This window comes from Enoplosus armatus, chromosome 21, assembly GCF_043641665.1.
Source record: "Enoplosus armatus isolate fEnoArm2 chromosome 21, fEnoArm2.hap1, whole genome shotgun sequence".
Taxonomy (NCBI): domain Eukaryota; kingdom Metazoa; phylum Chordata; class Actinopteri; order Centrarchiformes; family Enoplosidae; genus Enoplosus; species Enoplosus armatus.
In genome coordinates this window covers 12,340,118-12,364,022 of record NC_092200.1, presented here as the reverse complement: position 1 = coordinate 12,364,022, position 23,905 = coordinate 12,340,118, and the positions used below count along the sequence as shown (strand labels likewise).

At 40.9% G+C, this 23,905-nt stretch overlaps 1 protein-coding gene across 2 annotated transcripts in view; it reads left to right on the top strand.

Annotated features, from left to right (window-relative positions):
• relch (RAB11 binding and LisH domain, coiled-coil and HEAT repeat containing) overlaps nt 1-23,905 on the top strand; it is a 31,844-nt gene that overhangs the window by 1,000 nt on the left and 6,939 nt on the right. The window contains exons 2-25 of one of the 2 annotated variants that reach the window (XM_070927939.1): nt 5,200-5,289; nt 8,090-8,161; nt 8,303-8,358; nt 8,521-8,634; nt 8,927-9,121; nt 9,612-9,706; nt 10,479-10,617; nt 10,828-10,985; nt 11,594-11,669; nt 11,764-11,859; nt 12,674-12,697; nt 15,833-15,945; nt 16,083-16,173; nt 16,849-16,920; nt 17,010-17,150; nt 17,263-17,427; nt 18,022-18,169; nt 18,278-18,434; nt 18,586-18,709; nt 19,379-19,427; nt 20,218-20,297; nt 20,828-20,934; nt 21,222-21,321; nt 22,865-22,947. In XM_070927939.1, the coding sequence (XP_070784040.1) occupies nt 5,200-5,289; nt 8,090-8,161; nt 8,303-8,358; nt 8,521-8,634; nt 8,927-9,121; nt 9,612-9,706; nt 10,479-10,617; nt 10,828-10,985; nt 11,594-11,669; nt 11,764-11,859; nt 12,674-12,697; nt 15,833-15,945; nt 16,083-16,173; nt 16,849-16,920; nt 17,010-17,150; nt 17,263-17,427; nt 18,022-18,169; nt 18,278-18,434; nt 18,586-18,709; nt 19,379-19,427; nt 20,218-20,297; nt 20,828-20,934; nt 21,222-21,321; nt 22,865-22,947 (2,545 nt within the window). Of the gene's footprint in view, nt 1-5,199; nt 5,290-8,089; nt 8,162-8,302; nt 8,359-8,520; nt 8,635-8,926; nt 9,122-9,611; nt 9,707-10,478; nt 10,618-10,815; nt 10,986-11,593; nt 11,670-11,763; nt 11,860-12,673; nt 12,698-15,832; nt 15,946-16,082; nt 16,174-16,848; nt 16,921-17,009; nt 17,151-17,262; nt 17,428-18,021; nt 18,170-18,277; nt 18,435-18,585; nt 18,710-19,378; nt 19,428-20,217; nt 20,298-20,827; nt 20,935-21,221; nt 21,322-22,864; nt 22,948-23,905 lie in introns of both variants that reach the window. The other variant, XM_070927938.1, reaches the window with a different exon arrangement.

Sequence of the window (23,905 nt, the reverse complement as noted above, 5' to 3'; positions counted from 1 at the left end):
TATTATACACCCTGATTTGGGTTTGAACCTACATCATCTTGCTTAGGAGGACAGTGGCTTGTTAGTGGTCTGGTTGCTTTGTACCAGTTTTGTATCAAATATGACTTTGTTTTATTGGTGTTATCTGTAGCGCCGTCACCCACTGAACCCACTTAACTTGTATGGAATAACCTGCAGCATTGGATGGTGGCTGAAAAGTCTGGACCCATAAACAAACATGCCATGCTAATGGTAACCATGGTGACAGTCCAGGCCACAAATAAATAAAGCCTGCCATAGAGCAGCAGGAGTAGCATTACCATAAACTTTAACACAACTGTGGCAGAGCACGGGAACTTGGCATTGTAGCGAATAAGGCAAAACCTTTTCTTGTGGCCCCATTTCACTGAGGTGAGTGGAGCAAATCTATTCACGCTTAACATAGGCCTACAAGGCACCAGAGAGCTCCCGTTGGTGTGCAAGCAGCACATTGGCTACATTCAAAGAATTAGAAAAGGACAACAATACACCATGAGGATATTTGATTTTGGTATAACTGACCATGGAAGATTGAGCTTCTGAAAGCCTTGTATACTTGTGTGAACTGATAGGGGATTGTATATGACTTAAAAGTGATAACGAGCAGTATAAAATTCCCTTGTCTGCACATTTTTTAAATGGATCCTCTTAGTGACTTTTAGATTTTAATGGAAATTTCTCCGCTTGGTATTCTCCACTGTAGTGATTGGATCTGTCTTGTCAAAGTATATTTATCTTAGATCCAGGAGAGATAGAAACAATGTAAATGACCCATAGATGGTTACACACCCACCTTATCTTCTAAACAATCAGACACACAAGCAGGAAGCACAATCGGCTGAGAATTGAATTGACTTAAACCGACACCCCTTGTTCAGTGCCCTGATTCAACACAAATGAACAGATCTTTATAGAGCTGTCCTCTCTTTACCTGCCTCTGAAGAATGAGGTATTTGATATTTATTTATGTTAATCAGTCTCTGTGAAAGCAGATGCTCTTTGCATCTTGTCAATAATCAAAGTGTCATATCACACCAGTGGATGTGATTTGCCACTTGGACTGTAGATTCAAATTAACAAAATAAATATTGTTTTCAGTTTCTGCCAAAATTGGATGTAGTACATGCTGTTAGAATCAAGGCTGAGTGAATTGAAATGTTGTTTTTGCTGTCACAGTTTGCAGTAGATGTGCAGGGTAATTTTGGTCCCTCATTTGAGGCTTTCCTCCTCATCAATTCCAGGATTCAAATTAGTGTTTTAGTTCACAAGTGGCTCAGGGTTTGTGCAGTATGTCATGACAGCGCCACTGCAATTGTAATTTTTACTTTTTTGGTGCAGGCTTAGCAACAAGGCCAGATGATGAATGTTCAAAACATTTGGCAGTTTTCCAGCTGAAGGAACCACAGCATATAAATAAATGCTGAAGAAAGGAAGGATTTGATTTTATAACCAGAATATTTATTTTCCCTCATTTAGGTGTAGTAGCAATGGACAACAAACTGATGTCTCAGGAGACATGTTATGTAGTCAAGTATAGTCTTGAGTGTGGATGAAGGCAACTGGCCTGAGGCTAGCTTTAGCATAAACATATGGCAGTCAGTCAGATTCACTGCAACCTCTTGCCTGTCAGTATGAAACCCCACCCTGTAGAATTAAACACTTACGTAGACTGACTTTCCATATATGTCTTAGAGACCACAGCAGCAATAGTTGCAAAGGTCTGGTGGTTGCATTATCATACAAACCCTCAAAAGGTTTGGAGCACAGAATAAATGTTTTATGATGATGTCTTCGAAAAGCATGACAGGTCTTGACAGCTCCCCTGTTGTGAAACTGACTGGAAGCTCATGGAGGTACAGTAATCTCAGTCTTATTAGCTATTGATGAGAGGACCGGTTAATAAAAGTACTAAATCCTGGTTTTATGATAAGTCAAATCTACCATATGCTAAAGCCAAACAATAGCAACACATTTATTACCTTGCACAGCATGATAACCACACAGTTATGCGTCCTGCTAGTGACACAGCAAGGCATTTCTCAGCACCTTGTTAATTTGCAGCAAGGAGGCATGACTGATTCTCTCTCAACCCCTCATTGGCTACTTTAAGGTAGCATGCAAGTCACTTAAATTGCCATGTACAAGGTTGACAGTAAGCTGCCAAATTTAAGAAGTTTGTGTGGTTTGCCACATAAGACATGATATGGAGAGACCAGAAAGTGGCTTCATAATCTCAGGAGAAGGATCTGAAAGTTAATTTGTAGTTTTTAGTCTGCTACTTCAAATGGTCAAATAGTAGCTTCATATGATAAGTTCTAGGTTAGATTTTTTGTAACTTCTATTTATGTGCTACAAATCTGTAAATTTGGCACAATGGTGATCACACACCGCTTACCGTACTACACAGTTAAGGTTTAACACCAGTAGAATTTAAGTATTCATTGTCAGCCTGTTGAAACAATCGTACCTCGTGTACCTTGGTAGCACTGCCAATTAGTTGGCCCAACCTCACATACACGCTCTCTTTTTCCTAATTTTTTTTCTCATTTCATAATGTCTCTCCATCCTTTCCTCTGAAGCAGGGAGTTGGAATTGTGTGTGAAGGGGATTAATGACATTGTTGGAGTGTTGGCCAGGCTCCATGTAGTTCTGGACCAGCTCCGACTGGCTGTCTGTTTATAACTATCTGCCTTTCATGAGGCTCTGTGTGTGTGTGTGTGTGTTTGTGTGTCTGCGAATGAATGCAGGTGGTTCTATGCAAATGTATGTAAGTGTTGTTTGTGCAAGTGCACATTTCTTAGCAGTGGAGCAAATCACAACACAGGGTATTTTTGCGTGGCTTTTCACATTTGTGAATTAGCACAGCATACTACATATTTTCCATATTATGTTACTGTGTAGTCACACCTAGTATTACCTATCTACTGTTACCTACATGCATGAAATTCATATTTGAAAATATAGCCTAGTTCAGGTTTGTGTGCCTGCCTGCGCATCATTTATCATTTGTGCTCCATTGTTTCAACCCATAAATAGCTGACAGTCTTGCCAAAACATCCCTCAGCATGTTGGCTACCTCCTGACCATCCATCCTCTCCTTATCTGTAATCGTATCAGCTCTTTTTAAATGCATCTCTTTGTTCTCAAACTAAACTCTTGCTCCTCTCCCTGTCATCTATTTATCTGCTTTGTTTTTCTTTCCAAAAGCAGAAAAACTATCCTTCATGATTGTGTCTCCTCTCCCTCTTCCCTCAATTGTTTTTGTCATTAGTATTTTCATGACAAACTACCAGAGAGACAAAGAGGCTTCCTTCATTCAGCATACAAATAAAGACTCATTTGTAGTGTAGTTGAATGTGAGATTGTGACACTCATGTAATCTAGAGCATAGAGAGTGTCTGTGCATGAATTTGTGTGTGTGTGTGTGTGTGTGTGTGTGTGTGTGTGTGTGTGTGTTTGTGTTTGTGTTTGTGTGTGTGTGTGTGTGTGTGTGTGTGTGGTGCAACCTGCCTGGCAGGAGTGCGCTGAAGAGGTGACAGTCTGCAGTGTCAGATCGATCACAGTCCAGACAATACACACCACAGGCACAGAGCTGAAAGGTCAGCCAGGAAGAAATACTTGTTTTTTGCAAATTACACACACATACATACATACACACACACACACACACACACACACACACACACACACACACACACACACACACAGACATCTGTGCCCATTGTGGAATTACAGGTTTTTTTTTCTCAACACACACTATAATCCCCTGATTCACCAAATACATTGCAACCACTTACAGCTCACATCCTCACACATTATCAGTAAGTAAGGACAGTTGGAAGCAGGACCGTTGACTCAAGGTCAGCATGACAGAACAACACAATGACACGCACACTCACACATGCAATGCAGAAACGCTCTCACTGTACAGTCACAGGACTGAGAGTGTGTGTGCTTTGTGAAGCTTCGTGGTCATACATTTGAACATGTGACACAGACACGTCTTGTGTCAAGCATTACACACACACACATTGGCATTTTCCCTCACTCTAACTACCAAACCAACATTTATTTTTTCCTTTTTGTAAGGTCTAGGTCATTTGAATAACACCAAGTGATAATATACTAAGGACACTTTCAGACAAGAAAGGAACATTGACAATATAGGTTAATGAGGCAAACAAGCATTAATGTGGATCATTATTGTCATACCCAGACAATACTCTCAGGTCAAGCCCAGAAAGAATCCAGGTTACTAATGGGTGTTAGCTAATTAATAAAGACCCAATTGTTCTTTTTTAAACTTGTTTTTTCTTTAATGTGACCTAAACACCAAAGGTCTGGACCTGCAGTGTAGGTTTTTACTCAAAGTTAAATACTAAATCGAAATATCCACTTCTGCAGCAACAATTTTGCTTCATTAGTCACACAGTCACTGCTCCTTAACTTTGCAAAGCAAAGCAAGCCATGGCTTTAAAGCTCGTCTACACGCTACATTTGGCTCGACCTTCTTCTGTATCTTGATATCAGAGAACAAATAGGCCAATCTTGCACTTGTATTGCAGTGAAGGAAAACTAACACCGTTGGCTGAGCTACCTGGCCAGACTAGCTCAGTGAAATAGGAGCACAAGTATGCTTATGTATCAGCTTTATCTGTCGTTTGAGCGGACAATACTTTTGGCATCCCTTTACTGAGATATGAGGCTTTTGGTTGGTGGGTGTTAGTTTGGGCATTTCCATCAGGTAAAGGTCTCAGCAAAGTAAACATGTTATGATTGATTTGTTTTCCCCCATGTGCAGTGATTCATATGTTTCTTGGCTGAAGTATAACCTTCCCGCACAGTTTTAAAGGTCTCTACTTTTAGCTGAATTTAATAAAGTTTCCATCTGTTTTGTAGAAAAGTGGCCTGGTGGTTAGTCACCATCCATTAACTCAAGCCCAGTGTCAGCATGCTTCCAGCCTGGTTAAGAGCCCTTAAGCCAAATGCTGAATCCCTAGCGCAGTGGGGCTACTGTTGTGTAGCTGACCCTCTCCCTTCTGAGGGGAGCATGCTCAAACAGAATTTTCTCCAGTATCATTTTTAAACTCTGTCAGCTGCTTGACAGAGAAGTCATCTAACTATGTGGTTATATGATTGCATACTTGTCTCACTGTTGTCTCTGTTTCTGTCTCTATTCAGATCGAGCAGGCAGCATCAGCACCTTGGACTCTCTGGACTTTGCACGTTATTCAGATGACGGCAACCGAGAGTCGGACGAGCGGGTGGCAGGTAAGATGAACAGCACTGTCAGGGCTGAAAGCAAAAAACCAGGCTTACTTCAGGGGAATAAAAGATCAGGAGAATAGACAATTACAGAATGGGAGGGTGGCATACAAAACAAAGAATAACAGCTGCATCAAAAACTGTATAATTTAGTGTAATCCACACCACCACAACATTGAAAGACGTATTCATTCTGACGTTGTCACAGTGGCACTGCTGTGGAAGAGCTGCTTTGGTAGTGATGACAAAATAATATCTATAACACATTTGATGTCAGAATCCACACAAAAACAATAGTGTCATTGTGTTTTCATACTATCTTACTGTTTTGGAGCTATAGAGTTTCTAACTAGAAATAAAGTTAATTAACAGAATGTGTATTTCTAAAATCTTGGGTCTTTGTCAACGTGTTCCACTTCCATCATGTAAAGTGTTTCTTTCTTTAACTTGGTAGAGGTGTTCGTGCCTCCTGCGATCCCTGTTGAATTAGTCTCTGATATTTTTGGTACAGGACCTGTCTCAGCTTTTTTTTTTAAATCACACCCCCTTCCCCCTGTAGCTCTGTCGTGACACACCATTAGATAGTTTTAGCCAAATACATTAACAGTTGAGTCTAACATTGATGGCAGAATCTGATCACAGAACGCCGGCTTTAAGAGCAGCTGCTCAGTTACGAGGAGCTGTTTGGTTTTTAGATGTTGTGTGTTAAGTACTTTTTACGCTGTTGACTAAAGGAAAACAAACAGATGAATAAGCCTTTTACTTCAACATTAATGCTGGAGGGACCGTGTTGTCATGCAAGGACCACTCATATTATGTTAACTTAATCTGCCTCCTGTTTTCATCTTTCTATTTTATAATCGCCAACATGAAAACATTATTTTTTAGCTCTGCACACTATACTATAGTACAGTGGTGAACATTATCCATTACCAGCTTTCTGTAGTCATCCACCCATTTGGTCGGTAAGTGTTAGTCAATGAGTCAATGAAAAGCCCCAATCCATAGCTACAGTATGGAGTTAGGGAACTGTGCACAAACTGTGGCATATTTTGTGCTTTATGTTTTTCCCTCTCAGTGTCTTCCTATATTGTAGGATTGCTTGCATGTATATGAATTGCAAATGTCAGTAAATTTAATGTGTAGTGCATATTGCATTATGAGAGTAGAAAAAGGATTACTATTTTGTAAAGGTCGAAGTCTAAAGTGAAGTAGGCAGATACACCTAAAACCAAGCTGTAAACTAGCTTGATCATGGTTTGGGGCTTTAATCAGTTCATGAAAAGCAGACGTACTGTACATGAATGCAAAGTAAGGGCACAGTTAAAACCATGCAGCAGAGATGTTGGTTCCACGCCGCCAACTACAAATAATGCTTCTTTTTAAAATGACTATTATTCACACCCTGTCCACTCTACCAAATTGGCACCTTCCTCCTCCTCTCTTCCCTCCTCACCCACCCCCACTCTCATCCCACCGACCTGTACTTCTTGCCAAGATGCCTGCCCCCAGCTGTCTGACTCTGGGTTTTCTGGCTTTCTCCTGACGTTGATCAAACCCCAGTGAACAATACTGGACAAGTCACTCCATCCAGACTAGCTTTTTTTTCTTCTTTTTTTTTTTAAAATCTTCTCCCCGTTATTCAGTTCTTGGTTTTCCATTTTGTTGCGCTTGCATCCTGTGCACTCTTGATCTGCTGGAAAGGTTAGAGATGACGGAATCAGAGTGGGTGGATTTGGTCAGAAAAGTCCAACTAATGTGTTGATTACATTTCTTTTTGCAGAAATATAGTATTCTTAAGTAATAACCTTGCAGGAAATTGTAGAATGTAGCCTGCCATTATTACTAAAGATGTTAAGTCCTTAAATAAAAAAGTATGAAAAGTACTACAATACCTGTTGAACCACAATCCTAGACATTAGATGACAGATTTGGGGATAACAACAGGATCAGATCAGATGGCAGATTTTCAGTGCACAGCTATGCAACATAGTTTTCCTGCTCCATCGCTTCTTACTTTTTTGCGTGTGTTTTTTTTATCTAACGTGTCTAAGAATCTTGTGTGTTCTTTTTCTTTATTCAGTGTTAGTTTAGCTTTTCAAATTTCAATGTACAAATCAACAGTTTTATCCAAGTGTCTGCTGCTTCTGACTGTATAAGATGTCAGTAACAGCTTGCTTGGCTATTATGAATGATATATTTTTTAATGAAAACAAGGAAAACCAGTCTAAAACAATCCATGCTCTGAATGACTCTTGAGTTTTATAGCTTAGATTGTGTTGTTCATAGTATGATGGCCTAGACTATTAGTAGTAGTAAAAACTGTCCTTGGCTATCCTTTGAGTGGCTTGAAACCAGATGATTTAATTACTTGTTAGTAATTAAAATAAATCCTTTGTCAGACAGCTGGTAGATTATCAAGGCTACATTTCAGTAGCTTGAATAAATTTGCTCGCCTCAGCTACAATTGAAGTAACTTTGGACTCCCATTTTTTAAGTCAGTCACATCAGTGCTACTAATGGGAGGAAATATGAGGTCAGGAAATCCTACCATTGAGATGTGTCTCAATGCATTACACACACTTGTCAAACAGTCATCCAGCTGGCTTTACCATGATCCTCTGCTGCATGCGTTCCTTAAACCCATGATTTGCATGCATCCTTTTCTGTTGTTTTGTTTTATGACTCTTATGATCTTTTGTGTGGTTGTTTTGTTTTTCATGCCCATTTTTGTTTTATTTGTTTGTTCCCTGTCTTTGGTTGGATGCACTTCCTGTGTGTGTGTGTGTTGTCACTTCCTGTCCAGTGCTGGAGTTTGAACTACGGAAAGCAAAGGAGACCATTCAGGCTCTGCGCGCCAACTTGACTCAGGCAGCAGGTGTGGCGTACTTTTAACTTCTTCTCCACCTGAACCCTCTATTGTTACAGCTATCTCTCTTTTTTTTCCTAAGAGAATTCCTCTAGATGAATAACGCTCAGCATCCTTTCAAACTCATCTAATATCTTTTCAATTTCTCAGAGAGCGAAGTGCCCTCTCAGGAGAGAAAAAACTTCAAGTCAAGTCCTGAAATTCAGGTGGGGAATCTTTAAGTGTTGAAAATGAAAAGATTTGTGAAATTCTTTCCTCGTTTCAAATGAATTGAGAGATTAGATGTGTGCCTTTTAAACCCTTATGATAGTATCACTGCTATGCCTTGAGTGAATAATTTCACCGCTTCTCTTTCCTCTCTACCTCAGGAGCCTATACGCCCACTGGAGAAAAGAGCCTTAAACTTTCTTGTGAATGAATATTTATTAAAAAGTGAATACAAACTCTCAGCCATCACCTTCTCTGATGAAAATGATGATCAGGTAAAGATTTTTCTGGTTGTCGCAGGTTTTACGACAGAATGTCGAATGAGTTAACTGTTTTTGTAATTTCTTCCTGCCTGCTTCTTAATACAAAGTGTTTTTATTCCTAAACAAAAATTAGGAGACTTGTAAGCATGAGGGCACTGGTCTAAGGGCAGTAGTGGGGTCATGTGACCATAAATAAATTCAGCCACTCGGATCAGCTGTCCTGCTCTGAGCCTGCATCGTGTCCTGCAGCGTCTGCCACAAATTAGTTTTGTTTAATTATTTAGTTTTTTTAACTTGTTTCCAGGACTTTGAGTTGTGGGATGATGTTGGCCTCAACATCCCAAAACCCCCAGACCTCCTACAGCTCTACAGGAACTGCGGCACCCCCCTCCCTTCTCCCCGAGACACGGTTGATGTGTCAGTGGGGGTGGATTTTGGCGATCTTCCAGCAAACTGCATCACCCAAGATCCCCCAAAGAAGCCTGACCTCTCACAACAGGTTTGTGTGTGGGTGGGTGGGTGTGTAAACACATGTATGGGTGTTATTCATCGATGTACAGTTCTTCTTGAGTTTCTTTCATCCATGTTGGATCGCTGAGTAGAGATGGGTGTTCCGTTATCATAGACACTCAGCCCTTTTTGCTCTTTAACTTTATTTATTTGCATGATCGGTATACACTGGCGAGAAACTAGCTGAAAATACACTTCTAGACACTCTTTGAGAAGCAGCGCCAGTTTCCCTTGAAGGTCAATTGCTTTGACTCATCACAGTAGAGTAGTGGAGGCGGCCTATAGATCCACAATGATGATGATGAAAAACGAAATTGCCACCTTCACATTCGAAGTGTGTCAGTAAAAAGCTGTGGCACTGCATGAAAAGTGGCTGCTGCTGAGATATCACCAACTCATGAAGAGTTTTAACTTTCTGGAGCATCTACTCTTGAGCTGAGATAATGAAATGTCTGTATAATCTTTTTGTCCCTCTGTAGCAACAAACAGAAGTCGTCCAGGAGTTGGAGTACCAGATAAGCCTCCTCAACAATGAGAAACAGAGCCTAGCTGAGCAGATCAAGAAACTGCAGAGGTGTGTGCCGGAGTGCATGTTTGTGCTAATATACAGTGAATCAGTCACAATGTAAGGCTGGCTGAGACGCTGCCTACAGTTGTGCTATATATCTTATTAATCATATGCCCCATGTTAGTATGGTGTGTTGCTGATAGTTTCCTCTATTCATGGCAGTTGTTATGCCATAACAACAAGAACATTTACCGCTACCACTATGGGAAAGTGAGAAGCATCCATGAAAATCTAAAAATGTTACCATAATTGTGACCAAAACAGGCGTTGAGGTAGAACCAGTGTGGAAATTTCCCCCAAGCACCTATCCAGCATGAAATTACAGAGGAAACCCTTCTCTGATACATTAGTGGAACTTATTTTCCTTCCATATGGAATCTTTAATTACCACCATTAAAATTCAGACAAATTTGCTTGACCACAATCTGTCTGTCTGTCCTGGTAGAGGGATCCCTCCTCTGTTGCTCCTCCCGAGGTTTCTTCCATTTTCTTCCCTGTTAAAGGGTTTTTTGGGGGGAGTTTCCTCATCTGAATCCGGGGTCTAAGGATAGAGGCTGTTGTAGTTTGCAAAGCCCCTTGAGGCAAATTTGTGATTTGTGATATTGGGCAATAACATACAAATTGACTTGACTTGGCTTGACACAAAATTGTTTAGCCATTTTACAGAACTGCTTCTGGAAGGAAGATCTTCGTATTATTAACTAACTTCTTCACTAATAAGAATTCTGTAGTGTTTTCTGACCGTTTCATTTCCTGCCTCCTTTCCTCTACCCCACAGTGAGATTCAGACACTGAAGAGGACTGTCTCCTCCCCACCTCCGTCCACTCTGGACCTGGGCTCCCAGAATACACCAAACCCCTCCTCCTCCTCTTCCTCCACTACCACCAACACTTCGTCCTCTGACCCTCTCTCTGTGGTATGTGGTCAGTTTGATTATGTAATGCACATATTTATGATCATTTCTGCCTGTGATATACAGTATTAATAGTACCAATTCCCTGCAATAAAACAAATGATTGAAAATATTAAAATGATTCCAGTGTATTTGCAGTGTCCAGTGTCACGTTTCTTGATGTAGTTTGACATTAGACCCATTAATCCTAACTTAATCTAGTCTTACCCTCAGCCTCCTACTGATAACGGCCAGTATCTGGACATCCGGGGGGTTTCAGAGCCTGAAACTGACCCAAAACCCCCCTCTACTCAGAACACATCACAGCCTCACCCACAGTCACACAACAAGCTTAAGAGTCGGCCTCCTGTCCAGTTTGATCAACCTAAAAGGTGAGTACATACAGAAAACGTCTAAATGTAAAATGTAAAATGAAAAAATGTGAACTTTGAAAAACACGTAGCTGTCGAACTATCCTAAGCATTCTTCTGTCCTCCAAGGTAAAATCCCATTCAATATACTCAGAGCCCTCTACCTGTTACAGCCACACTGTCCATCTCAGTGTAGTTACTAAATGTAACCACTAGATGGAGGTAGTTATCAGTCTATATAGCCACAATGGACAATATAATGGCACTCAGTGGCTGCCCTCCTGAGTGAAAATGTAACTTAATTTCCTCAGAGCACATAGCATATGTTTATCCAGCCAACGGAATACTACGTTTCCCAAATACCTTCATATATTTCCCTTTTGAAATTTTTTTCCCTGCAACAACTATATATATATATATATATATATATATATATATATATATATATATATATACTCAGCAGTGCCATGGGAGAGTGGCATCACTAAGCTCTCCTCTGGCAGGTTGGCCCAGTCCAATCCTCAATCATTCAGTGGTCAGGCCACTCTCCAGAGTTCCTGTGGAGTCCAGATTAAGCAGTACACACTGTAGTGACTGTTTTTGGTATCTTGTTGTTTGTGGTGTCACAGGAAATTATCCCCGGCCTTCCAGCAAGCCCTGCTGTCCTTCTGCCGAATGTGCTCCGACAGCCGCCTGGGAGCAGAGGTCAGCACACACACTCTTTTCGTGTAGACTTACAAAAACAGTACATTTATGATATATATAATAATAATAATAATATAATGTCTATTGTTTCCAGGTGTCCCGCATAGCAGACAGTGAGGAGAGTGTGATGTTAATGCTGGGCCGCTGTCTTCCTCACATCGTCCCTAATGTCCTTCTTGCAAAACGAGAGGTAACCCCGTTTCTGCTGCTCCTCCTGCTCATCTTCTTCTCCTCCCTGTATCCTCCTCATTAATGTCCTCATCACAGGCTTCTTCTCTTAGTGTCCAATAGATACACACACAGCAGCGAGGATAAGCAGGGTGAAAACTTAGGGAGAGTTGCAGGGAGCACAGTCATCATCAGCTTGCAAATTCCCATCCAGCCTTTAAGTGTCATGGTTAAAGGTGTGATGTGTAGCATAACTATTTGTTATTGTGTTGTGGTAGATAAGATAATGTCAAAATAACATGCCTTATGCATTTTATACTGTCAATTCAGTGCCAGATACCACATACTCCATAAAATTCTCTATTAAAAAAAGTTAATGTTGCATCTCTAGTCAGAGGTTTTCTTTGTAGCTTTGCTGAAGGGGATAAACATGTTGAAAGGGATTTTTCTGCTGTTGATTCACCCATTTCACCATCTGCTATTGTGAGAAAGGTTTGGTTCTTTTTGCTTTGAAAGAACACTAACTAAATTAAATCTAAAATTTGGCTGTGTCCTCTGCCACCGAACTGTGTAAATAAAGAGCTCATTTTGAGATTTGCAAAGCTAAACGTGGACATTTGTAACCTGCTAATACCCAGCTGACTTGAGTCTATCTATTGGGAATTTTATCTTCTTTTATGATGCTGTTTGTTTTCACCAGTGTTGTCATCATTTCTCCTCTGCTGTTTTTGTCCCCCACTCACGTTTGCTGTCCTTTTTGCCTTCACTGGTTTTATTGTTATTCTTTTCTTTTCGTCTCACTCATTCTCTCACTCTCATGCATGCCTCTCTTCTAGAGAATGGTTGCACATCTTTGCCAGGTGAGTCTTTCACGCACTCATCTGCATGGTTCTCACATGATTTGTAGACCAAAAGTATGTAACCAATGCCCATCTCCTGTCGGCTACAACTGCTGTCACATAGGGTCTGACTTGCCAGAATTATTCATGTTTTTAATTAGCAGTAGCTCCGAAATTTCAGTAAAGTGCTAATGACTGCCGTTATGTTATCTTGCAAAGGAAATATGAAAATTGATTTATTGTCAAAATATGAACTATTATGCAATGATGGCCTAAGGTCTGCAGTTTTTGCCTTAGATGGGTCATGAACTGTACGCTCTTAAACCTAGTGTATCTTTACTCTATCATTTCCTGATTGGTTCCCTGTTTGTTTTATTTGCTGTAACTCTAAGCACTTTAAGTGCCTAAGTGGCTTTTAAGATTCTGGAGTGATTTTTAATATAGCTCTATGATATATTCTTATGGCTAAATAAAACCCAAGTGTTTGATATGTGGTGTGCAGTGATTCCAGGTAACTAAATATAAACCAGCTTTCCTCCTAGCACTGCAAGCACTGCAGCTTTTGTTTTCACAAGTTGAATGTTAATTTCTTCTGAAGAGATGAGGGAAGGAGATCTTTTCATAGATTAGGCATTAACAAGCTATTGCTCCTTGCAAGCTATAATGCTGACACAGGTGTTCTGTCTCCACATAACTGCTTGCATGCAATTTGTGTCTGTGTGTGTGTGTGTGTCCTTGTGTGTACAAATACTATGTGCTTGAATTTTGCACACAAAGTGTTGAAACTTGAGAAGAGTGTTTGAAAGAGGTAAGTCTGGTTGGAGTAGTTCTCAGTCAGTCAGGCTGCTTTGCATATCAACATGGTCATGTTATTTCAACCACCACAGTTATGGTGAACTTTCTCCTCTTTGCAAAATCAAGGTTGCTGAGCAGAGAGGATGACAAAAAATTAAAATACAGCAGAAGATTGAGGCCTTGGGGTCCTTCTTGAGTAGAGTGGACTTTGTACTCTGCCGTTAAATTCACCAGCCATGACACGTGCACACACACACACACACACAGCTGCTCACACTTCCATCTTGCAACCTGAAGCTTTATAACCACCACAAGCCTGGAGACACACCTTGTTGTTGTTTGAATGTGACACCCACTTAAGAACAAAAAGTGTTTGACTTGAAACGGTGGAATGATGCATTGAAACTCTGCCTGCCACCTGGCTGTATTATCAGACACTGTAAATCATTAAACATTATGTTTTTCTTCAATACACTGCGCTGTACTGTAGCATAATGTTCTCCGTGTAGCTCTGGATTACTTGTGTTTTCCTATTCTTTCGGTGAAAAAGGCTTGATTTGGGGTTGTTTGCTACAGCATTTTCTTATTTTAATTTAAAATAAAGTAAAGGGTGTGCGCTATAAAGACAGTAAATATGTGCTGTAAGGATTGACTTCCTTTTTCTACTGGCCAGATTAACTGTGATCTTTAACGAACTACTGGCAAGACAAAGAACATTGACAGTTTTATCAGGGCTGTTACAAGACAAAAGATTGGGAGTTAAGGTATAACTCAAATGACAGACATTGTTTACATCCTGCTGTGTTTTTGTACTCAGGCTGCGTTTTCTTTAACAATGCAGTAGAAAGCCAGTATGGATTAAAAACAAAAGGGGGAAAATGATTAAAAAGAATAGGCATCTGGAGGAGAGTCACAAATAAAAAACGGCAATTCAAATCATGATACATTGAAGATTGTAAGAAATACTGTCACTGTATTGTATGGACATTTACAGACAGACAGCAAACTGTTAGATAATACATTAAAGTTGATGAGTTTGAAGAGTTGTTAAGGTGGAATGTGAATGTGTTGATCAAAATCAACAAAGTGCAACATTTGGATGCAGGCTCTTGCACATAGCAGCCCTTGGACTGGAATTTGAAGTAAAGCATCAGGCCCCCTGGCCTCTGGGTCCTGGCGTCGTGCTGTCCAGTCTACCTGCCCACAATGTTTATCCAGGACTGGTCAGATGTTTAACCTCCTGAAGGAGTCTTCACATCAGAAACACAGCAGTTCATACAGAAATAGAACAGGGTCAGCGTGGGTTCTGGCTTTTCAGATGTGTGCTGTTTATGAATTCCTTCATTTGTTTTATCAGGCCAGTGCTGTTAAGCCTCGCTAAATGTCTCTTGTGAAAATGTATGGTATTTTCAGAGGCCAAGAGCAGAAGATTATTGAATGTGACAGTTAAATTTGGCTGAATTCAGTTAATTTGCAGGTTTTTGACGCTTGAACTGATTTCACCCATGTTGAACTCATCATGTAACCACTTAAAATGACCCTCTGATACTTAAATGGCATATTTGTACTTTTTAAAAGATAGCCAACATGGCACTGACTTCAGAGGGTTGGTCCAGCATTGAGCGGGTGACTCATCACAGCCTATCTTTACCCAAGTGTCTCTGTCAGGTCCATCTGTCCATCCAGCTTTGGGGTTTTGCTCCTTCTTCCAGCACTTGGCAAGAAAATATGATATCTTCCTGGAAAAAAAAATAGAGTTTGTTTGAAAAAAAAAGAAAAAAAAAGAAAACATATTTTTAACTCTGTATGCACTCTCTAATTTGGGTGTGTGTGGCGGGAATTTAGGGCTGACCACAATTTGGCCATGGAGGCCCTGTATCAAGGGCAGCTGAGCTCTCTCCCCTCTGGCTGGAAGGTCCATAAACTCTGTCTGAACTCTGGGATAGAGCTGTGTTGTAGTAGGGGAGCTAGTGCAATAGGTATGTGTGTCTGTCTATATGCAGCTGTGTCTGGCTGTGTGTATGCACTATATAAGTTTCTACAGTACGTGGCTCTGATTGTGTGTGCGTGACTCCAAAACCAAATGAGTCGAGGTACAACACCATGGTACTGAAGGTAAGCAAGGTGTTGACAGACTCCTGTTGGTTCCAAAGGTGGCCCCTGTGTTTCTTTCTCCCTGTGACTTTCCCATCTTCTCTCCTCTTTTTAATGAGCACCTTCACCCCCTTTCCTCTTCCCCATCCTCCATAGACCTCCAGGCCTCCAGACCATCCTCTCCCTGTGTGTTTTTCTCACTCTCCTTTTGCAAAGTAGTCTGATGCCACTTCTCTCTCTGTCTCTCTCTCGTCGTTGCTTCTTCAGGAGTTGATCCCACTCATCTTATGTACCGCCTGCCTTCACCCAGAGCCTAAAGAGAGAGACCAGCTCCTCCACATCCTCTTTAACCTAATCAAGAGACCAGATGATGAGCAGAGGTATGTAGACAGAACAATATGCATATAGTTTGTTATGCTGGTTGATTGACCTCTTACCGAGATGTCCATGATAGGGACATTAACTAGGAGTTTATCCAGCAGTGTGTTCTCATATGTTTCTCTGTGTGTTTTCAAAGACAAATGATCTTGACGGGCTGTGTTGCGTTTGCAAGGCACGTGGGTCCCACGCGTGTCGAGGCTGAACTACTTCCTCAGTGCTGGGAACAGGTACAGTACATACACTGCAGGTGGCCTTTGGTATTGAATATGCTGTCACTGATTCTGCCTACACCTCCTGCTCCAAAATGAAAACCAGTACACACGCCTTCTTAAGCCTTCTGTGACACTTCATTTCCACTTTGTGGGGCATGCTTCACTGTTCTATTTCAGTACAAAGACTAGAGCATTAATATAAATGTTGGCTATTTTTGTTGCGCTTACGTATGTAGATTTGACAGTAAAAAAAAAAAAAATACTTGTCAGAAACACTCAAAGCTCTAATACAAAAAATATTTAATTGTACAATATTTTAGAAAACAATCTCAGCTGTGTCTTGTATTTAGTGAGCATACAATGTTGTTGTTGCATGTTGTGATTCAGAAATTTGCTATCATTACCTCAATGGTGTCCCTGACTTAAATGATAAAAGTTTTGTTTTCATTGCCACCTGTGTCACTTTATGCAACACATTTATGGCAACAACAGCTGTCAGCAGTTTGGAGGCTGAGAATCTGCCTAAAAAGACCAATAGCGGTTTCCACAGGGTCAGCATGTTGATGATAGTCGAGTTGTTTCCATTCCACGGTGGCTGCCCTCCAGTCTACGTCTCTCCTCCTTTCAACTTCTGTTCCTGTATTTCTTTCAACACTTTTTCCTATAAATCTTGTTCTCTCTCTTCTGCAGATTAACCACAAATATCCAGAGAGGAGATTGTTGGTGGCAGAGTCCTGTGGAGCTTTAGCACCATACCTGCCTGTAAGAACAGACGGTGCATACAGAATTAAAAAGGGATTTTTCATGAATATATATATGAATAAAATATGTCTTGTTTTCTGTCTCTGCAGAAGGAGATCCGTAGCTCCTTGGTGTTGTCCATGTTGCAGCAGATGCTTGCTGAGGATAAGGCTGACATGGTCAGAGAGGCTGTGGTCAAGAGTCTGAGTATTATCATGGGTTACATAGATGACCCTGACAAGTACTCCCAGGTGTGTGTGTGTTGTGAGAGGACAGTGTGTCAGAATTTAAAAAGTGTGCTACTTTCTGTGTCTCATACCTGTTTTTAGACACTGAGCTTTGCATTCCCTATTTTACGCTCAGGGTTTTGAGCTGATGCTGCTGTCACTTGGGGACCCATCAGAGCGGGTGGTCAGTGCAGTCCACCAGGTCTTCATTCCTGCCTTTGCTGCCTGGACCACGGAGCTGGGCACCCTTCACACTGCACTCATCCCTTCTCTGTTGGCACGTATAGAGAAACTACTTATGGTAAGTGCCTGTTAACTTCATTGCTGGGCCTTAATCCTGAGAACCTTTCTCACCCCTTCCTGATAGTAAACATTGAGTTTGTTGAGCCATACACATCCAAATGATGTATACAACACAGTATGTTGAAGACTTGTAATGTGCAGTAAATTAGAGGAAGATAATATTCTGAAAAAGTGTGTGAAAATATAGCAACATGCTGTAAATATGTACCAGAAAATTATTGTTAATGTACATTGCAAGGAAAACATACAGTACTGCTTACATACTGCAGGTATGTGCATTTTGAATATGTGTATAGTAGTAGTCAACCTATAAAGAACTCCAGATGGACGCACCACATGAATAGACTCTTGCTCTCCTTGATCCTGCTCATTACTGCATACAAACAAAAGGGCAAACTTTCTGTTTTTATTAGGGTTTCAATTCAGGCATCAAGGCAATCATCTACAATTAAAGTTGTGTTGATGGTACATACAACACACGTATGTGTGCAGACACTTAATTTCCATCTCGGCACCACGCAAACAATGAATTGCTCTCGTTATTTTTCTTTTCCCCCCGTTCTATGCCCTCCATACCTCCCTCCTTCTATAGCAAGGAGAACACGGTCTGGATGAACACAAGCTACACGTGTTCCTGTCTGCCCTGCAGTCCCTCATCCCTCCTCTGTTTGCTGTGGTGCTGCAGAACGCGCCCTTCACCAGCAGAGTCAAACTCCACGAGGACATACCTCCATTAGAGGGTAGGACAACTACACACACACACACAGAAGTCACAAGTAGAAGTAGTAATTCTTAAAGCAGTACATTTCCTGAGGTTCCATTCTGTTCTTGTGTCTTTGGTCCTGCAGTGACCCGGTTCCCCAGGCCAGCTTCTCCCCTCCAGGACGTGTCAACCATCATCGGCAGCAGGGAGCTGCTGAGTGCCCTGCTGCTACTCTATGACCACCAGCTAGAGCATGAAGGAACCACCAGCTGGGACAGCCTGCTATGGGTGGTCAACCAACTGTGAGAAATGCACGGACACAACACACACTCACACACATGTAAAGACATACTGTATATGTACAGTATACAGACAGCTTTGTACACGGTATCACAAAAGCATACACGAATAATCACACATACACTGACTTCCATCTTTCTGCTCTGTCCACAGCCTTCCTCAGCTCATAGATATCGTGGGTCGCATCAACGTGACGTCATCGACCTGCGTACATGAGTTCTCTCGCTTCTTCTGGAGATTCTGTCGCACCTTTGGCAAGATTTTTACCAACACTAAGGTAAAGCCATGTGACTCTGAGAATACTACAAACTGTGCTACCACAACACTTTGGTTTTAAAAGTTGGAGCAGTCTCCATTTAAAAATCCAAAAAGTGCCCATAAATTTAGATAATTTTGTATTACTGAATTCCTTAATCCATTTGCTAGTTCACTATATATTTGTAAGATGTGTAAAATATGTGCACTATTTTGTACCTTGAAATAAAAATAGTGTTGAAATAAAAATAGTGTCCTGGCATGCACACTACCTTTTGCAAAAAATGTCTCAAAGCATTGCTTCACTTTTGCTCCTGAGTTGATGTGTACACTACGCCCGTCAGTGATGTTGTAGGTAATATCTGAAATATTTGTTTACTACTAACCATAGAGTGACTTTTCACGATGTAGAGAATAATGAATGTGCAAATGAGGGTCTGATTTCAAACACAGCTGTAGTGACTTTATTCTTAACAGCAGCATTCAAGAGCAGACAGAAGACTGTATTTATCAGTAGTTCACTGTGAGTCCAAGAGCAGTGGCTGTAACCACTGTGCCTTTCTCTGACCTTGTAAAGATATTCATCAAAACTCCATTTGAGCACTGTACATAAAATACTGCTTCACAGTAAATGTCAATGATATTTATGAATGAAGTGATGACATTTTGTTCATCCTCGTGACCTTTTCAGGTTAAACCACAGTTCCAGGAGATCCTCCGGCTATCTGAAGAGAATGTTGGTGAGTCCAGATTAAGCCAACACATGCACACAGATGTGCATTTGTTGTAAGACTTTCTCAGCTCTCTCAAGAGAATGTTGGTAGGTGGAGTTCAGACACAGACACTGTTGATGTAAACAAGCTATTTGGAGTCAGTTATGGGTGTTCCCCTTTTTTTTTTTTTTATTCCAGGCATGTTTCTGTAGTTATAAGAGGTGCTTGGTCTCAGTTGGCTGCCAAGTGATTTAGTTTTGGTATTGTGGCCATTTATGAAATGTGTTTTGTATTGAGACCAAGTCTGTGTTTGGGTCATTGTGACCTTCCATTGCAGTTGTCCTTTTCCATAGATTTTAGTGAAACCACAACAATATATAATGTATGCTGTAGATTTATTGTTACAGACCAAACGCCTGGCACAATATAATGGATTGTCCCTCACCTCACCATGTTCTGTCATGTTCATTTGTACATTTGTGTATTTTAATTTCCCTGATTAATTGGGCTAAAACAGATGATGGTAATTCACATGACGCATGTCCAGCACAGCTGTAGGAGTGTTTAATAGCGGAATAATTGTGTGTAACTGTAACTGTGAGTGTCAAATCCTGACCCTCAATTGTGCATACAGGAAAATGTCCATCTCAGAAAAGGCAGTGATGACAATTTCTACACTAAGCAGAATCATCAATAAACTATAATGCAATGCAGCCACAAGAAAGAAAGGTTATGGCTTGTTGCAGATAAAATGCAAAAGCAGTTTTTGAAATTTTAATAGCTGATCTGACTTGTTTTTTGCTTTTTCCTCTGTCAGATGCTTCAGCAGGAAACGATATTCTCACCAAAGCCACAGTCCCCATCTACGCCACTGGAGTGCTGACTTGTTATAACCAGGTAAATTAATAGCAGACCACAGCCAAATAGTAGCTGACTGACCTGAAGTACTTGAAGCTGATTTATCATAAGAGTCATACCTTGTGATGCTTTTATTGTCTTGCAAGATAAGTCAGTCTACAGTATGCCAATAAGTCAGTTATTTCCTCTGTATAGTTAGTTGACTTGTTGGGTACTTTTGGCTCCTCTTCTCTCATGTATGTTACAGTATGTGGAGTGCGAACCACATTACTCTTTGGGTTATTGTTCTTCGTCACGAGGGAAAATCCACTGCAAAACACATCAAGCTGCCACATGTTTTTGTTTTGATTTTAGGTTCACGGAATGATGCAGCACTTGAAAAACACTTGATTTACTTTTCAACACAACATGTCAACAAAACATGTTCAGAGCAGCTCATTTCAACTTGTGTTGAAAGTGACAAAAGATGTCTGCTGTCCTCAAATACTCTAACTGGTCTGTAGAAATTTGCAGTCTATTTGTTGCCTACATGATGTAACTGACAGAAACATTCTATGATTTCTGTACAGGAGGAGGATCGCAAGTTGTTGGTGGGTTTCCTGGAGGATGTTATGACTACGCTTTCTCTGTCCCATGCACCTCTCGACAGCCTGAAGGCCTCCTTTGTAGAACTGGGGTGAGGCAAACACACACACATACTGGACCACTGTTTCTAATCATTTTGAAAAAACAAAAATGAAATAGATGATTTTTATTTAAGTATAGAGGGAACCTCCATAGCCTCCAATAGAACTGTCTGTGTTGAACACACACTAAAGGAACATGAATATTTAATAATACATTCTTGTCTTTCAAAGATGGATAATTTACCTTCACAATTTTTAACATTTAAACATTCAAGTCAGTTGCTGGTTGACAGCTGCCACAATATTGCTCAGTATTTATGTTGTGCTCTCTTTTCAGGGCCAATCCAGTGTACCATGAATTGTTGCTGACTGTTCTGTGGTACGGGGTTGTCCATACCTCTGCACTGGTTCGGTGTACTGCAGCACGGATGTTTGAGGTACAAAACACACACACACACACACAGATAGTATATTTAACTAATCACAGATGGTTAGAGTTTTGATCAGATATCATTTACATAAGTACTTCCTAAAAATGTGTCATTGTTGATACAATTTCTTTTTTTACATTTTTAGCAAGAGATAAGAATAAATTACTTGTTAATCTGCTACAAAGTGTATACTAGTTGACTAGTATTTCAGTAGACAATACACTAAATAAAATTAAACGTACTTTATCATTGAGCTAAAATTCTTAAAAGGTCTTGTGCAGTTATACACAGTCTACATTATAGATACTATTTTTATGTTTACCACTTTGCTGTACATGTGCTAGCTCTGCTTGCTATTGCTGCTGTTTAACATGCATTTAATATTTAGCCACTCTGTCTTATGGGTGTGAGTAAAGACTACTGTAGCTTGGTTCCAACTGTATGGCGAGAGTTAACATCAGACCTTTCACTGTGCACTGGTCTTAGAACTAACTACATAAATATCTGCTGCATGTCAGAGAAAGGCTGCAGTCAGCAACCTGAAAGTATAGTGACAAGAGTTTAAGGCCTGTTCCTTTTCAGTTTTGCTGGAAAGTATAATTTAATCAGAAATGTTTTCTTATGAATATTTGTTTTACTTTTTCAGTATTTTAGGTCTTGTGGAAATATAATACTACTATTATTTTTTAAAGGAGATGACGGTTTCCCTGTTTTCTGCCCTTACGATTTTATTTCACTGATTGTATCCATTTTTAAGCCAGGTTCCCAAGGCAAAAGGCCTGGCCTAAGCCACGTGAAATAACCATAACAAATCAAATCTCCCTGTCCTTTGACATCTGTGCACATTTAAAGGCCAAATGTTGGGATGAGGATCTAGGTATAGCAGTAGAACCAGGCCTATGTTGATCTAAACTTGGGGGAGGAGGAGTGGTAGGCTGTATTCATGTCCCCCCTTGTTTGTGAAGTACTTGCCCTTTCCCAACACACCCCACTGTCACCATTCCATAGTGATTAGCCGTCCACCATTGTCAAAACTGTGGGTTGAAATGTGGTCATCTATCACAGATTCCAGATCAGATTAGTTTACTGTCAACTATTTTATCAATTCAAATGAATGAAATGATAATCTGACCTGGAGTCTGTTGAAAGAGCCCACAGCTTTATGCTCACCATACTGTAAAAGTATTTGTGCAGTTTAGCTATGTTGGCTTTGCCATTTCTTCTGCATACCTGCGTGTGCATGTGTGTGTGCGTGTGTGTGTTTGTTTGCGTGTGTGTGATTGTGTATGTATGTGTGTGTGTGTGTGTGTGTGTGTGTACACACACTTGCTTGATACATGCAGTGCCGTTCCGTGCCTTGCAGCTATGGTTCTTGTCATTGTATATCACTTTCTTTCTATCTTTTTGTGTTTGTTTTTCTTTTTCCTCCTCTTTTTTGTTTTGCCTTTTTTTTCCTTTTCTCTCTATCTATTGGCGGTGTTGCTCGCTCTTGTCCCAATGCCCCGCGCACCTCTGTGACATCACGGCTGGCTCTGTCCAATCCGATCAGCTACTGGTGAAGGGGGTGAATGAGACGCTGGTAGCTCAGAGAGTGGTGCCGGCTCTCATCACACTGTCCTCCGACCCTGAAATGTAAGTGGAACAGCAACAACAACAACAACAACAACAACAATAATCTGCGCCGCGTCTCTCTCCCCCCTTCTCTTTGCCGCCTGAGAACTATCACACTGAAAGAAGTCTGTACCTGCCAGGAGCAACTTCAGCACAAAACTGTTCTCAAGACTCTTCATTCATAAACCCTTTATTACATTTGATAGCGATTTAATTTAATTTTCATGTTCTCCTTTTAAGTCTCTTTTTGGATGGCATAGCTTTCAGTGGTTGTGTGAAGTTGCTCCTGTTTAGGTTCAGGCTTGGCCATGGGGTGGTTCGTCAGCATATCCACTGTTAACATTAACACTCTGCATGTTCGCATCATCAATCTGCAACACTAACTCACGCCGGCTCTCGTCACCTCATCAGTCTGCAACACCAACCAGATTTGTGCGTGCACATTGCCCGCATGCGGCAATAGCACAATCCCTGCATGCTCATCTGTATATCCCGTCCCCTCCTCCTCTTCCTCCCCACGTCCTCCTCCTGACCAACCTGTCAGCTAGTAGTTGGTTATCCTCACCCTGTCTCTCTCAGTTTTATCCTGTCACTCTATTTTTCTCTCTCACTCTTCCATATCGTCCCTTCTGTCTTCTATCTGTACCTCTTTCTTCTCCTTCTCTCCTCCCACCCTCTATCTTTCCCTCCTTCCTCCTGTCTCTGTCTCCTCCCACCCTGCCTCTCTCTCATCCTGCTGTATGGTGGGTTTGCAGTTGGTTCTCCGAGGCATGAGTGAAGCATTAGTAGATCGCCGGGCGGCTCCGGCCCTTATAACTCTGTGCAGTGGGCCTGAATTGTGAGTCAATCAACACAAGAAAACATCTCTGTAAACATTGTCATTTTGTGGGCTGCATCCTTACAGTGTAAAGCAGTTTCTTCCCAGAAATCTGTCCAGCTGAGCCTGAATGGCCACTTAACAAAAACTCTGTCTGGAGCC